Consider the following 14,883-nt stretch of genomic DNA (forward strand, 5'->3'; position numbering starts at 1 on the left):
CCTCCCGGTGCTCTGGTTTCCTCCCACAGTCATGAGTTTCAGGTGAACTGGTCTGATTTATCCTTAGACTGCATGGGAGTGTGTTTCCTGCATCACACCCTTGCAATGATGGACAATAGATGAAAAGGCCCTCTGAATTTTCATATTTCATAATTACAGTCCATGTACAAGTAAAGTCCTCCTTCCTCCCTCATTGTCTTACAGGTGCTCATTCTCTTAATATTCACCGCTGTCCCAGTAGGCAGGGTTTCGGCTGCCATCCTGAACACATCTCTAAAAGCCTGGTGTGCAGGAACGTGGCACCATGAAACGGAGTCCTTAGCATGTTTGTGTGACATGATCATTCATGCACGTGCTTTAATATAGTGTCTTCGGGCCAGCAGCAAGAGCTCAGGCGACAGGCCAACAGGTAGAACCCATGGCATGAGAGCATACGCCCACCCCCCCCCAGGCACTCACATAAAGCTGTACAAGCGATCGCAATGACAACTTGACTGGCGCCATGAAACATACAATGACACATCAAGCAGCTCATATGCCAAACATGCAGCTGTTATTACAGTCAGACCTCAAGATACAAGTACTGTAACTTTGCTTTACTCTGCTAACAACTATCAACTCCACTTCTCAGGAAATGAGTCCAAAGGAAGGGTGGGGAGGAGAAATAAAACCCACAATAGGTACCATATATTCTTTATTCTGAAACGGGTCAAACACAAATAATTTGACTAAATACTTTGTTCATGTTATGGCCCACATTGAAAGTTCATATAAAACACATGATTAAATAAATATTAAAATTAATACATTCCACAAAATGAACTAGAAAGTGCTTTAATTTGGAAGGCAATTGCATCTGACCCAAAGTGTAACTGCAAATAGGTTAGCTTTACATAATTGGCAGACTTAATACAGCACTTATATCTTTTAGTCCACAAGTAAATTATTAAACGGTAGAGAACATCTAACACACGCATCTTTATTGAACTAGGAAGAAAATGTTTGATAAGGAAAGAGCAAAAAGAGCCCATGTCTTTGAATTCCAACCCAGCAGCCATACAGGTGGGAAGGTCAAGTCCACAGACAGACCCACTTCACCACACTTATCGTATCTGTACTCTGATCTGCTCTCAGCATAGAGAAGATTCAATGTTTTCCAATAAAAGCAAAATGCACGCATTTATTCAGCAAGTGCGAGCACCGCATGAAGTAAATCTCATCCCAGGGCTTTAAATCAGGTCAGCCACATTCATGGGCATCTCCTCAACAGTCGTATTGTAAAAGGTCTCGATGTCTCGAAGGATCCTCTTGTCCTCCTCTGTGACAAAGTTGATAGCAACTCCTTTCCTGCCGAAACGGCCGCCACGCCCAATTCTGACAAGAGTAACAAAGCAGAAGTTATTCAGTTGGGGGGATGTACTGATAAGTTTAGCAGAAGAGCAATATGGCATCACAGGCCACCTTACCTATGGATGTAATTTTCCCGATTTGTGGGAAGGTCGTAGTTTATCACCAAGGACACCTGCTGGACATCAATGCCACGGGCCTAGCAACCAAACAAAAAAAGATTAACCGCTCACCAAAAGAAGGGTCAGGTATTGCAGTAGCCACATTAAAACTTCCATGTAAGCATTTTGGCAAACTGAAGTTCAGGGAAAACCAAAATGACCTGAAGGCTCCATAATTCCAGCATAATTAGTGATGTGCTCATTTTGGTTATCTTTAAAAGAAGATTCTTTCCTACAAAAAACCTGCAGAAATCCAAAGCAGGACACCCACCACTCCCCCCATTATGTCAGTTCAAACTCACCAGCAAATCTGTAGTGATAAGCACTCTGCTGGATCCTGATCTGAACTCCCGCATGATCACATCCCTCTCCTTCTGATCCATGTCTCCGTGCTGAGAAAAGAATCAGTATGAAACTTTACACAACCTTAACAAAACCACCACCACATGAACCAGGTAAGAATCATTTTAAGTTCACAGAGCAGTGCTTTAAGTAGCTGATCATACCAGGGCAGACACAGTGAAATCCCGGGCATGCATCTTCTCAGTCAGCCAGTCTACTTTCCTCCGGGTGTTCAAGAAGATGACCGCCTGGGTGATTGTCAAAGTCTCGTACAAGTCACAAAGCGTGTCCAATTTCCATTCCTGAAGATGGAGAAGGGGTTTCAATTAGAGCTATAGTTTACTCTGTTCAGTTAGAGTAAACAATCAGCATTGTTTACACAAGTGAAGTCAGGTCAACTGTGATGTTCAGGCCTCTCCTTGCTTTGACACTACAATGCCATGAGGCTAGACATTCCTTCCAGTAAGGATGCACTGAAACCTGGGAATTCTTGGGGTTCTACAGAAGAGTGCTTCTGGATGAGATCCCAGTGCGCAAACAATGCATAACCAGAGAACCTTGCCAAAACAAAAGAACAGCAGAGGCACCATCTCCACTGTCACAACAAGCTTAACCACAATGTAAGCTGTTAACTGCTGGCATAACTAATTTTAATCTTAGCCAGCTAAATATCCAAATTTGAGTTGAAATTTTCCATTTTGTGTCTCGTCTCCCAGCTCTGAACAAAAATTAGGTCAGAGCCAAAAAACCTCTGAATTTGGGCCAAAAGCATGTTGCACAGTATCTCAAGACAAGGACACGGGACATTAAGAAAGAGGTCCGTCCACATCTCATTGTCAATGCTGTGCAGATCATCTCCTTCTTGGGTGTACTCATACTAGCACCATTGCTTAGCCACAAGACTTCACAATTTTAGCAGAGTGCTTTTGGCAAGAAGGAAGACCTTTATGGCCACACTGACAGCTACCACATGAGCCCTGCAGCTTCACTCACCTCCCGTTCCACGTTGATGTAGAATTGCTTGATACCTTCTAAGGTAAGTTCTTCCTTTTTCACAAGGATACGAACTGGTTCACGCATGAATTTTTTGGTCACCTCCAACACATCAGCTGGCATTGTAGCTGAGAGAAGAACAACCTGGGATGACAAGGAAATAGAATGGTGAGCTTATTTTTCCCCAGTAACCAAGCACTTTGTACACACCCTGATTGGACAATCGCATGTGGCACTGGACCCTGAGACAGAGAACACTGGACATTAAGAAAGAGGTCCGACCTCATCTCATTTGCGGATCAGTGCAAATACTCTCCTTCCACCTTATACCATGCTAGCATTATTGCCAAAGCTAAGATAACCCCGCTTTCACAATTTTAGCATAGTTCTTTACATGGAAGAGGTTAGTACATGACTTGTCAAATGTACTTCACATTTGCAGTTTTATATAAAACACATGGATGCCTTGTTACAATTCAAACAAAAGGTTTTAGTGACTTAATCAGAAACACCCTATAGCTCACCTGAATATTTGTGCTCAATTTCTGGAAAATTTCATAGATTTGATCCTTGAACCCTCGACTCAACATTTCATCAGCCTCATCCAGGACAAACATCTTGATCCACTTCGGAGCTGCATAAATGACATTATCAGCCGGGTTCCCAAGACTACACCGAGTATACTATTGACACATGGGTGATCAGAAGTAGAGATGTCCTCATTAAAATCAGTCCCGAAAGATGTTGAAGCATCATGTCACCACTATCAAGAACAAAATCAGTTTCACAGCAAGCCACTCACACAAGTATCGCCTGTTTAGCATGTCGAACACTCGCCCTGGCGTGCCCACGACTATGTGGGGAGCCTCCGCCTGCAGCTTCTGCATTTCATTTCGAACATTGGTGCCCCCAATGCAGGCATGGCAGGTGGCACCCATGTAATCACCCAGAGCCAGGATTACTTTTTGAATCTAGAATATCAAATCAAAACATTACCAGTGTTACTCTTGCATTGTTTAAGTCAATCAACATTCAGAATAAAATTCTAAATAATTAACCACAAACAGGTAATTTGACTGCTGTCGTGTGACAAAGTATGCACAGTGAAGCATCCATGTCAGTCAGACCAAGGCAGTGAAATTGTCAACATCCTCTTTTTAGCTGGAAAGAGGACAGAGCACTTCACAGCTCCATCGCAACTTACAAGCACAAGGCAAAGCAAGAGAAATCCTACAATCCAGGAAAAAAAGCCTATTTAAAGCTAAATCTCAAAAGGCTGATTAAAAAAAGAGAAAAATACCTTTGCGGAACATCATCCAAATATGCTGCCTTGGTCTGAAGCATTTTTATTTATGTCATGACCTCAGGTGCAGCATACCTGTTGGGCCAGCTCTCTGGTAGGAGCCAGAACCAGAGCCTGGGTCTCTCTCTGCTCTATCTCCAGCTGCTGCAGAATTGAAATGGCAAATGTGGCTGTTTTGCCAGTTCCTGACTGGGCCTGAGCAATGACATCATAGCCTAGATTGACAAACAAATGGGAGGAAGTCAAGAAGTTTAGCTCTTACATACTGACTTTGGGGAAAAATACAATAAATCAAAGAAACTGCATCATTTTCGTAAAAGTAACCTTGGCCAGTTTATTGAACTGAAGTGGAACTATCCATGCAACAATTGATACATTCCCCAAGATCAAAGTAATCACCAACTTAAGACCCCAACCTAACTCATGCCACTATAGTTGAATACATTCAATTTACACGCAGATGGTGGGGCATCATACCTTTAATGCATGGAATGATTGCTCTCTGCTGAATTGCTGAGGGTTTCTCAAAACCATACGCATAAATTCCCCGGAGAAGGGTCTCCTTCAGGTTCATGTCATCAAAATTGTCGACAATCTCGTTCCAATTGCTCTGCGACATTTAAAAAGGAACCGTTTAGGAAATCGGGTGGACGAGAAGCTACCGCCTCAGCAAGTACGTTAGGTCACAATACTCACCTCAATGATACCGTCAGGTTCCATCCCATCTGGGCCCCCATGGTCTCGGTCTCTAGAACTGACCGAAAACACATTTTGTTAAACGACAGTGTGCGCAGTTATGATGAGGAGTGGAGACCCCACGCAGCATGGGACAATTCTGCCACGTGGAACTGTGGGGGCACCATTAAGGGGCAAACAGTGAGCAAGAGCCCAACACAGAGCTTCATTTAGACATCTAGACCTGGATATGCCAACTAGTCAATATCCTGCTAAAATGGGTACCGCATGTTACATGTATATTTTTTTTTTTTTATTTTAACGAGGGCTTGTTTTGCTTCAGAGAGAAATGGAGTCAAAATACCACCCAAAGACGACTTAATGATAGACTAATGCTGTGGGAAATCGGCAAATCGATTCACCAGCACGCAGAGAGGCTGGGTAAAGTGAAAATTTATTAAACTATATCGTCAAGACACGTTTCGACTTAATACAATTTTAATAAAATAAGGCCCAGTGTCACAGAGAGAGAACCCTTTAGTAATTAATACATACTATAATATACCTTAGCTTTAAAAGGTTATAGTTAGTTGACCAACTACCCGACGGGCTGGTTACGACTGTACAGTGTACTGTTAAACTGAACACGATGACGTGAAAGCGGGGCCTACCACAACGCCGGTTTAGTGCCAAAATTCCTAGAATAATAGCATAATACTATAAAATAAAAATAACTTTACCTCAAAAGAATCGATACTAAGTGTTTATAACGCTTTAAAACGGATACTGGTTAAGACTTAAGGGGGAAAAAAAATGTCAGTAGGCAGCTACTACTGTAGCTGCTGGGCCGCACCACCATCAGCTCACCTAGCGCTTATAAGAGAAAAATATTAGTTAACTCTATTTGTATCGGCTTCTTAAACTATAAAAGCACACACTACACGTCTCGAGAGCTCTTTACTGATTACTAACAATCCTTTTTACACAAAATACCTGTTATAATCGGCAGAACCGCTGGACATGATCCGAACGAAGCTTCAGCACTCCACTGAAAAGGAGGTGAATTAACGGCGCACACGGTTTTATTCGACCGGGACTCCAGCTTCCGGCACGTGAAAACTACGCTGAACTCTCAAAATGCGTACATCTTCTGCGTATATCGATACCAGCGGAGCAACAGAGTTTTTAATATACTCGTGTGAGGCTATAATCGCCACGTTAGTTTACTATTTTTGATCGGAATTTATTCGTTTTTTTCAAAACTACATTTCGTAGCGGAGGGATATTGCAGTAAAAAAAGAGGGACTTCGGGCTTCTACGGGGTCTCCCTGAAGCCCCTGCGTAAGGCGACACCGGAAGTAGCGAAGACGCAGAATTTTGTGCTCTGTGGACAGCATGTACAGACTATAGTTCCTACAAACATGGTCAATATCAGAAATAAAGAGTTTAGAGCGCTTTAATGTCCTTATACAAAGCACCAACAGCTCAGTGTTTTTAAAGAGTTTATGTCTCTAAAAATTCATTCGCTGTTGTTAGGAAGCTGTTCAAATATGCGAAAGACTTACTGTACAAAAAGCCTATAAATATTTGAAAACTAGTTAACACATAACCAACCAAAAATGTTCACTCATTTAATTGTATATTTTGCTTCAAGAAACTACACAGATCCATGGGTGCTCTGTTTTCATATGTACATATACAGTATGCACCATTTTGAGTTTGTGTACTGTACACACATCTAACATGTCTAACCAAAAGAATAAGGACGAAAAATCTGATTAAATACAATTAAACTAAATACCTGGTGCTTTTACTCATGTAATTGTGATCCTGAATGTGGAGCACTTGTAGGGAATGCAAAGCGTCTGTTGTTTCTCTTTGAAATCGCTTAAAGTGCACGTAAGATTGAAATAGTTAAAAATTTTGTTTTCAGCACGTTTAAATGTACTGTGGCAGGTTTCCGTGGTGATGGGATTTGTTGTGTTTGCCCTCAGTTGTGGCTTTGTGAGCATTTCTTTAGGGGTGTTTTCAGTCCAGTCATGCTTTAGTAGGCCTGGGCGATAGGATGAAGGAGAGACAAAGGCCTTGGCCCCGCGGAGCTCCTCTTGAACCCTTTCTGGCAAGGTGTCTAAGGTCAGAGGTCATCGCTGGGGCTCACCTGCTGGAGACCCCGCTGAGGTTCGAGAACCGGAGAGGAGGGCACCACTCCATGCCATCCTCACTGAACAAACCTGATGACGATGCCAGTTGGTACCAAGGACATGCATTGACCTCTCATCAGTGATTGAAGCACTTTTTTTCACTCTGACTTGAACAAACAAACATAAATGTAAGTGGAAGGGCACGCATATTCACATCATCATGCGCAGAGATTTTTAATATTATCTATCCATATGTGGAGCAACGCGCATTGAGTTCCGTACAAGACAATATGTTGAAGAGGCAGTCGTTTACATGTGCAGAAATTTCATGACGGAGACATTAATGCAGATGTTTTCCTTTAGCAGCTGTTGGCTTTTAAGAGTCAGCTGAAAACCCTTTTTTAAGTTTATGCATATGTAAACATTTGTATTTAATTTGCATTACCTGCTGAAACTGGCAGGGAAATATATGTGTGGTTTTAAAGGCGATCACACATTTGTCACAAAGATAATTGTTCAGTTCATCCATTATCAACAACCCAAAGTTCAAAGTAGGGTCACAGTGGTCCAGAGCCTGAGGCAGGGTGCATCATGGATGGGACAGCAGTGTATCACATGGTTACAGTAATAGTAATAACAATATGTACAATTTAAATGAGGAATATTAGAGAAAAGCAAAGAAGATGGAGGGCCACATGGGAGATGAACCCAGCAATATCTGCACATGCAACATGAGAGTCACACCCTACATGTAGACTTAGTGGAGAATTAACTGGTCCTCATTCACCTGAATCAACTGGATTAGTGCAGCGGTGTAAGAGACTAGTAGTTTGGATTTCAGTCTTTTTACCACCGGTGGATCGCAATAACTTCTGCACACCTGGAACGACGTGTGCTGTAATTACCATAAGATTTATAATGTCTGGGCCCTATGGGTCCTCAGTGTACATTTCCCACACAACAGGGTAAAGCAAATATATGGTTGTCTGGAAACGGTCATGTATGCTGAAAATTATTACGAAACGAGCAGCTGTCGTACACCTTTCGAGGCCATATCGCCGCACAGGCTCTGTTCTTGCGAAGTGAGACCGGCTGGTGCTTACAATGCCCTTTTTTTCTCGTGTCATAAATTAAACTGCGTGTTATGGATTTAAAATAACCTGCCTAGTCTGAGCTACGAGGGGAGTGTGGAGATGAATCACGGCGACAGATGTCTTCCCTTTGCGAGGTCAGAGCAAGTAAGTTTAAATTTAGGTGGGTAGAATCACTGGATCAGACAGAGTGGCTTTAACCTGGACAGCGTGAATGACGGTGGGGTAAATGGCCTGTTGCGGTGTGAGGTGGAGGTGTGATTAACAGGTTACGAGTCAAAATATTCCCTTGTGTCTGCAGTTGCAGCTGTGTTCAGAATGGCTCAGCTGGGCTACGTGTTACAGGGACAGATCATTCATCATGCAATATGCACCGATCTCTCACTGTGCAGCTTGATCACTGAAACATGGTTTGGTCCTCAGACTCTTGGCTAATAAAGCTGTATAATCATCATTAATTATTCCCTGTAGCAATAATAAACATTTTATTTCTTGCTCACGTATATAAATATATAGGAAACTTTTGAAATTTATCAGTGGCATTTCAATATGACTTTTTCATAGCAATGTTCATTAGTATAACTGAACAGTTTGGGACTTGGGGGACATTTCACATGTATAATTAAAAAAAAAAAATTTATATTTAGAAAACAGTGCGACACCGGGAAACCACACTTTGATCATGACGTATAAGACTTTGGGCTAAATTCATAGATGTGAATGTATTTATTTCCTAACACAGTACGGTAGCTCCACCACAATTGTGCAGAGCCCAATTGTGCCAAGTCAAGTAGGGTAGTTTTTGTCCATTGCAAGAGACACACACTTTTACTTCCTCAGGCTCCCAGCCAGCTGCCAAACACCAGTGTCTCTGCTATGTGTGTGTGCGTGTGTGTGTGTGTATGCCCCACAGAATCTGCTCTGCACACACCCTAACCCTCTGCTATGAGGTACTGTGCTCTTCTCAGCTCCCTGTTCAGTCTTGGTTTCCATGGCAACCAGAAAGGATCCCACCCTCTGCACAGTTTTTACCTCTTTTATGATATGTTTTATTCTACATTTAACTGATACCACTGTCCAAAGTTTTTTACTCATTTATACAGCTGGGTAATTTTTCTGCCGCAATTTAGAATACATACCTTGCTCAAGGGTTTTACAGCTGGAGGTGGGATTTAAGCCTGTAAGCTTTGGATCTAGCAGCTCTACCCCCTGTACTACCAGTTGCCTCCTGGTCCACTTAAGGCAGTTTATTATATTAGGATCGATTTTCATTATTCATCTCCTTTGTTGTTTGTGTGTGTGTGTGTGTGTGTGTGTGTGTGAGTATGTACTTTTCCTGCCTTTTCCTGCTCGTGTGCTATTTCCCTCTTGACTATGCCTAGTGCAATAGGATAATAAGAGATAGAAATTAATCGAGTGTTTCTTACAGCTAATAATATAAACTCTCCAGTGAGGAGTAAAATATTGAAATCTTTCATTTGTCGGGATTTATACCTCATTCAACAAATCTATACATGGGTATGGTTTTCACACAGTACGAGCAAAAGATGATCAAGCAAAGGTTTTACAAAAGAAATGTGTTTGTCAAAATCTGAAGCGTGTATTAAGCACAGGATTCTAAGACCACTATTTGTCGGAATTGCGTCTGCAGATTTTTGCACCTTAAGCCAAGAATATTTATGACTTTTATGTAAAATATGATTTCCGAGTTCACGCACTCTTTGCAAGCGTAATCACTTTTTAGATCTTTTCAAACTTTTTGTAGTAATTATGCAGGAGTTTTTATTATTTCAGGGACAAAAAATATCAAGCTCCGAGCTGCTGGTCGGAAAGGGGGCGTTTCTAGGGGCGGGGACTTTGCAATAACTGACAGCCAGGAGCCCCTTTCCAGCATTAAGGGGGCGTTCCCATTGGGGGCTTCTTTCTGTGATTGGCAGTTCTCAGCCTCTTCATCGCGACATGGGGGCGTTTCTTTGGGAGGGTTCATATCTATCACTGACAGCTTCCCACGCGTCGCTACCTTCAACGGCGCATGTGCCGGAAGTGGCAATTGAGGAGCGCGAGATTGCCAGTTTGAGGGGTGCGAGCGGTGTTATTACCAACATGGTAAATACGGAGTATTTTTGTGAATTTTTATTTCTCTTTGGGCTCGGGTATATTAAAGAGTTATTGTCAGTTGTCCTATATTTAAGGCGGTTACAGTTTTCTCCGTGTTCGCAAGCCGGTCGGAGAGCGGAAGCCGGCCGCCCTCCAATCGACTCCTGCAGCCGCCCAGGGAGCGCAGGGGTCCGGCCGTAATGCACACTTAAGCTCCGGGGATCGGTGTGGCCTACCGGTTTTGAACTGGACAGCGACACTTTAACAGGGTTTGAGGACACGGGGCGGGTGGCCGTTTTCTCCACTGTTCGTCTGAAATGGACGTTACACACACAGTGACTCCGTGCTTTTGTTTGTGTTCTTCTTCGCCAAGCCAAGGTCGACATCATCATGCGAGAGTTGCTAACAGTATCAGACAGTGTGGAGCGCCTTTTTCGTGCAGGACGGGTTTCTTTTTTTTCCTGCAGATCAGCCGTTTCCAATATCTCGAGGCCTCTGCATCCTACCTGGTGTGTGTGAGAGAGAAAGAATTCTAGTCCTACCCGAGGCTCAGCTGCTGTCTGTCTGCTCCGTTCCGTCACCCGCGAGCATGGTAGCTGGGTAACACCTGGTTTACCCTGTCCTGTGTAACCCTACTCTGCCCTCTATGCACCAGAGAGTACAAGGCAGTGATTCCCTCAGGCTCAGGGATCACCAAGCTCCCTCTCAGGGATTGGGCACCTGGCTACATTTACTCATTTAGTGACACTTTCTCCAAAGTGACTTGCAGTGTTAAGATACCATACTTAGTTACTTACCCATTTATACAGCTGGGTAATTTTACTGGAGTAATTCAAGGTAAGTACCTTGCTCACAGGTAATAGAGCCGGAGATGAGATGCAAACCTGCGACCTTTGGGTCCAAAGGCAGTGGGTCTAACCACTATGCCACCAGCTGCACCTTTCACCAATGCAAATAATAGTAGTAGTAGTAAATTTTTATGTGCATCCTTTAAAAGCAGTAGTGCAGTAAGAGCTTTAAACTCAGCGGTTGGTTACATATGGAATACTGAAGGAACCTGAATTGTCTCCGAATGTTTATTCACAGGCGTTTCGCCCACATTCACTGAATAAATACTTACCTCGCACTTCTGCTTTGTGTTCCGCAGAACAAGCTGAAGTCCTCGCAGAAGGATAAGGTTCGTCAGTTCATGATCTTCACGCAGTCCAGCGAAAAGACGGCTCTCAGCTGCTTGTCACAGAACGACTGGAAGTTGGATGTTGCTACCGACAACTTTTTCCAAAACCCAGAACTGTACTTACAAACCCTGAAGGGGGTTTTGGACAGGAAGAAGTTGGAACAGCTCTACAACAGGTACAGAGGTAAGTAATCAGTTCTTTGTTGTTTCTTAACTACCTTCTGTTGTAACAGATTGAAGCTGACAAAATAGTAATATGTGTATTGGCTATTTTCTGCATGCTTGAACACAGTGTAATATAAAAATTAGATTTGTTATGACTTGTCGATTTGCGTAATGTATGAAGTTGAGTGCACTTGTCTCAGTGTTGCATTGTTTACTGATTGTGCTGTTGAGTGTAAAATAATTTAACCTGGGAAATATTCTTCGTTTCCAGGTTGTTTGTGCTCTTTTTGTGTCCTCCTGAGACCCAAAAAATAAGGTATAAGGAAATATTTTTAGGATTTCTTAAATGTTGTCCTAGTCCCACACTCAAACACGTGTTAACATTTAAAAGCAGTGTGTTTCTTCTGTAAGGTGCGTTGGGAATCCGCATTGTAACATGTAAAGTTTGGGGGATACAGTCAAATTGTCCTCTGGATTGGACGAAAGTGAATAGCTGGGTCTCAGGAGAAAAAACACCCCTCGCTCGCTCGCTCTCTCATATATGTATATATAAATAAAACTTTGTCATTGATACTGTGATGTGGTCCTTACTGCAGAAATGATGCTCTCTTGGTAGATCCTCACGATGTCAATAAGATCGGAATTGATGGCATCCAGCAGTTCTGTGATGACCTTGGGCTGGACCCTGCCAGTATCAGCGTTCTCCTCATTGCCTGGAAGTTTCGAGCAGCGACTCAGTGCGAGTTTTCCAAGCAGGAGTTCATGGACGGCATGGCAGAACAAGGGTGAGCGCACTGCCTGGTGAAGCACTGGATGCCCATATACGCAATACTTGTATTTTTTATTATTGTAAATTTCAGTAAAAGAATTGCCATAAATTCTTAAGTGATGTTGAGAATGTGAACAGAACAAATCTTCCCTGATGACTTGGAGACATTGCTAATTCGGACTTCTTTTCCCTAGTTGTGACAGTATAGAAAAACTAAAAGCACAGCTCCCAAAAATGGAACAGGAGTTAAAAGACCAAGGGAAATTTAAAGACTTCTACCAGTTTACGTTTAACTTTGCCAAGAACCCGGGACAGAAAGGACTAGGTATGTTTTTTGTGTTGAAACTTTTTTTGAATCCGTATTCCTCCAAATAATCGACATACATTGATTAAAGTTGGTGTCTATATGTTTTTGCAGATTTAGAAATGGCAATTGCATACTGGAACCTAGTTCTGGCAGGAAGATTCAAATTCCTAGATCTGTGGAACACATTTTTATTGGTATGTCCTCATTGCTTGACTGCTTGACTATACATTCTAATATAGGTCATGGTAAAGCGCAGATTTTTTTTCTTTGCTGTTAACTTATTGTATTTGTTATTGTACAAACTGTTTTCAAAAAACTGATTAATATTGTAAAAATGAATGTTTTCTCTCACCTGTTTTGCTTCTTGATGCCTCTCTGTGATGTTACTTTGTGATCTTCTAGATGATATTCCAGTTTACTTCAAAACTCTAAATTACTGTACTGTCCTCTTCTTTTCTAGGAGCATCATAAAAGGTCCATACCTAAAGACACCTGGAACCTTCTGTTAGACTTCAGCACAATGATAACGGATGACATGTCCAATTACGACGAGGAAGGTGTGTTTGATTCATTGGCTCTGTGCTTGAAAACATTGACCAGTTCCTTGTGGTATCAGTTCGTACCGTTCACGTACTACTGGTGCCTCACGGATCCTGGGCCCTGGGTTCAGAAATGGGTTCAAGTTGTACTCTGTTAGCAAGGCACTGACATTTTCTCCCCATGTTTGCATAGGTTTCCTCCCACTTTCCAAAGATGCATTCCAGGAGAATGTGCAGCTCTAAATTGCCCTCAGTTTGCGTGTGTGATTGCCCTGTGATGGACTGGCATCCTGGCCAGAGTGTGCCTTGCCTCAGACCCTATACTTTTAATCTAGCCTTTAGGCCACTGACTCTGCAGTGGACAAAGTTATCAATGCTATATCAGCTACATCAATGAATAATATACCGTAGTAATCCCGACTTATCAGTGCTGTGAGCTGCCATGACACGTTTGATAAAGCGTTGCCAAATAGACAAAGGAATGAGTACCAAAGAATTCCAGTGCTGACAGAGAACCTCATGTGAAGATACAAAAGTTCCAAGTGATTCTAACCAGGATTCTCCCTCCCGTCTCCAGGGGCATGGCCAGTCCTTATTGACGATTTTGTGGAATTCGCACGACCGCACGTTGTGGCAAAAAGCACGGTGGTGTAGCTCCAGGGCTTGCGGCAGAGAATTTGTACATATTCTGTACAAACGAAGATGGGAAAACCACCACCGAGGTGGTCAGTGAATAAATCGCCGAGGGCGGGGCCGCACTGCAGCCGAGCCGGCAGGTCACCCGCCACGATTAAGAGGACTGTTCAACAATGATGATGCAAGGGGCATCGAATGCTGGTTTGGCCTTTTACTTTTAGCACAAGCGCTCTTCTGTAAACCTCCAGTGCTGTTCTGGATCCTAAACTTCATCCTCAATCTCTTATCTAGCAGGATTTGGCCTGCAGCCAGTTACCGACGTTTGTAGGAAGCACACAGTGCATTTTAATTTGAACACGAAATTCTGAAAGTCGCATAATGTAGCGTTCATCTTTGAGACACAGTGTGTTCTTGCTTTTGGTTTCCTTCTGTCCTCATGGAAATTGAGCAGAAAACCAGTGCAAAGTATTGACTGTAATTCCAGGTGTTTCTGTTGGAGATGCATTCCTTTGGACATATCGGCAAGAAATCCCACAGCTGCCTACTGTATTTGTTGCTGTACCATTATTTGTGCTCGTCCGATGCCTCCATCGACTCCTTTGTGACTAAACACTAGTTTGTGTTTTTCGATTTAACCTACTTGATTGACTACAAGTTTGTACCTGAGAGGATTTCAGTTTTTGTTGAAGACAACAAAAGGTCCCAAAGTGTTTGGTACAGCGCCTAGTGTTAACATGCCACGCACATGCGGTCCGTCATGCAGAGATGACCCCAGCAGCATCGAGATGGCGCCTGCGAGGATGTCTCCGACGGAACGGTGAACAGTTTCCTTGTTTACAACAGCGGTGTCCCTGGAGCTCGAAGGCTGGGGTGAAGCGCCTTCACGTACGAGAATGTGGCAAATCATTGATCTATTTTAAAGTGATTTTTTTTTTTTTTTTTTTTTCCAAACTTGATGAGATGAATAAATGAGTAAAATGACTTTGTTGTGGTTAATTCACTGTTGATCAATAATAAATTATTTTAACATAATAAAACTGAAATCGATATCCACAGCTCCATCTTTAAATTCCCAAGCGTCACTAGGTGCTGTAGTGGCTACAGCTTTCACGTTGGATTCAAAGGACTTGGGTTCAAATG

General features: G+C 42.7%; 2 protein-coding genes and 3 non-coding genes across 5 annotated transcripts; 1 reads left to right on the top strand and 4 right to left on the bottom strand.

Annotated features, from left to right (window-relative positions):
* Positions 1 to 965: 965 nt before the first annotated feature.
* On the bottom strand, positions 966 to 5,893 carry eif4a2 (eukaryotic translation initiation factor 4A2). The gene is made up of 11 exons (XM_018731446.1): positions 5,815 to 5,893; positions 4,843 to 4,900; positions 4,624 to 4,756; positions 4,222 to 4,361; positions 3,646 to 3,814; positions 3,368 to 3,477; positions 2,844 to 2,987; positions 2,015 to 2,152; positions 1,811 to 1,900; positions 1,467 to 1,546; positions 966 to 1,374 (listed from the first exon to the last, which is right to left on the bottom strand). The coding sequence occupies exons 1-11, from the start codon at positions 5,841 to 5,843 to the stop codon at positions 1,230 to 1,232; spliced, it is 1,236 nt and encodes a 411-aa protein (XP_018586962.1). The 5' UTR covers positions 5,844 to 5,893; the 3' UTR covers positions 966 to 1,229.
* Positions 2,619 to 2,789, bottom strand: LOC114909521 (small nucleolar RNA SNORA81). Its single transcript, XR_003797349.1, has one exon. It is a non-coding gene; the product is annotated as a small nucleolar RNA SNORA81 (small nucleolar RNA).
* Positions 3,069 to 3,246, bottom strand: LOC114909520 (small nucleolar RNA SNORA81). Its single transcript, XR_003797348.1, has one exon. It is a non-coding gene; the product is annotated as a small nucleolar RNA SNORA81 (small nucleolar RNA).
* Positions 3,539 to 3,606, bottom strand: LOC114909522 (small nucleolar RNA SNORD2). Its single transcript, XR_003797350.1, has one exon. It is a non-coding gene; the product is annotated as a small nucleolar RNA SNORD2 (small nucleolar RNA).
* Positions 5,894 to 10,086: 4,193 nt separating the features above from the next.
* dcun1d1 (DCN1, defective in cullin neddylation 1, domain containing 1 (S. cerevisiae)) lies at positions 10,087 to 14,638 on the top strand. Its single transcript, XM_018731196.2, has 7 exons — positions 10,087 to 10,159; positions 11,298 to 11,511; positions 12,109 to 12,277; positions 12,456 to 12,586; positions 12,680 to 12,762; positions 13,029 to 13,125; positions 13,685 to 14,638. The coding sequence occupies exons 1-7, from the start codon at positions 10,157 to 10,159 to the stop codon at positions 13,759 to 13,761; spliced, it is 774 nt and encodes a 257-aa protein (XP_018586712.1). The 5' UTR covers positions 10,087 to 10,156; the 3' UTR covers positions 13,762 to 14,638.
* The last annotated feature ends 245 nt before the right edge of the window (positions 14,639 to 14,883 follow it).

Source organism: Scleropages formosus, chromosome 25 (genome assembly GCF_900964775.1).
Source record: "Scleropages formosus chromosome 25, fSclFor1.1, whole genome shotgun sequence".
NCBI lineage: Eukaryota > Metazoa > Chordata > Actinopteri > Osteoglossiformes > Osteoglossidae > Scleropages > Scleropages formosus.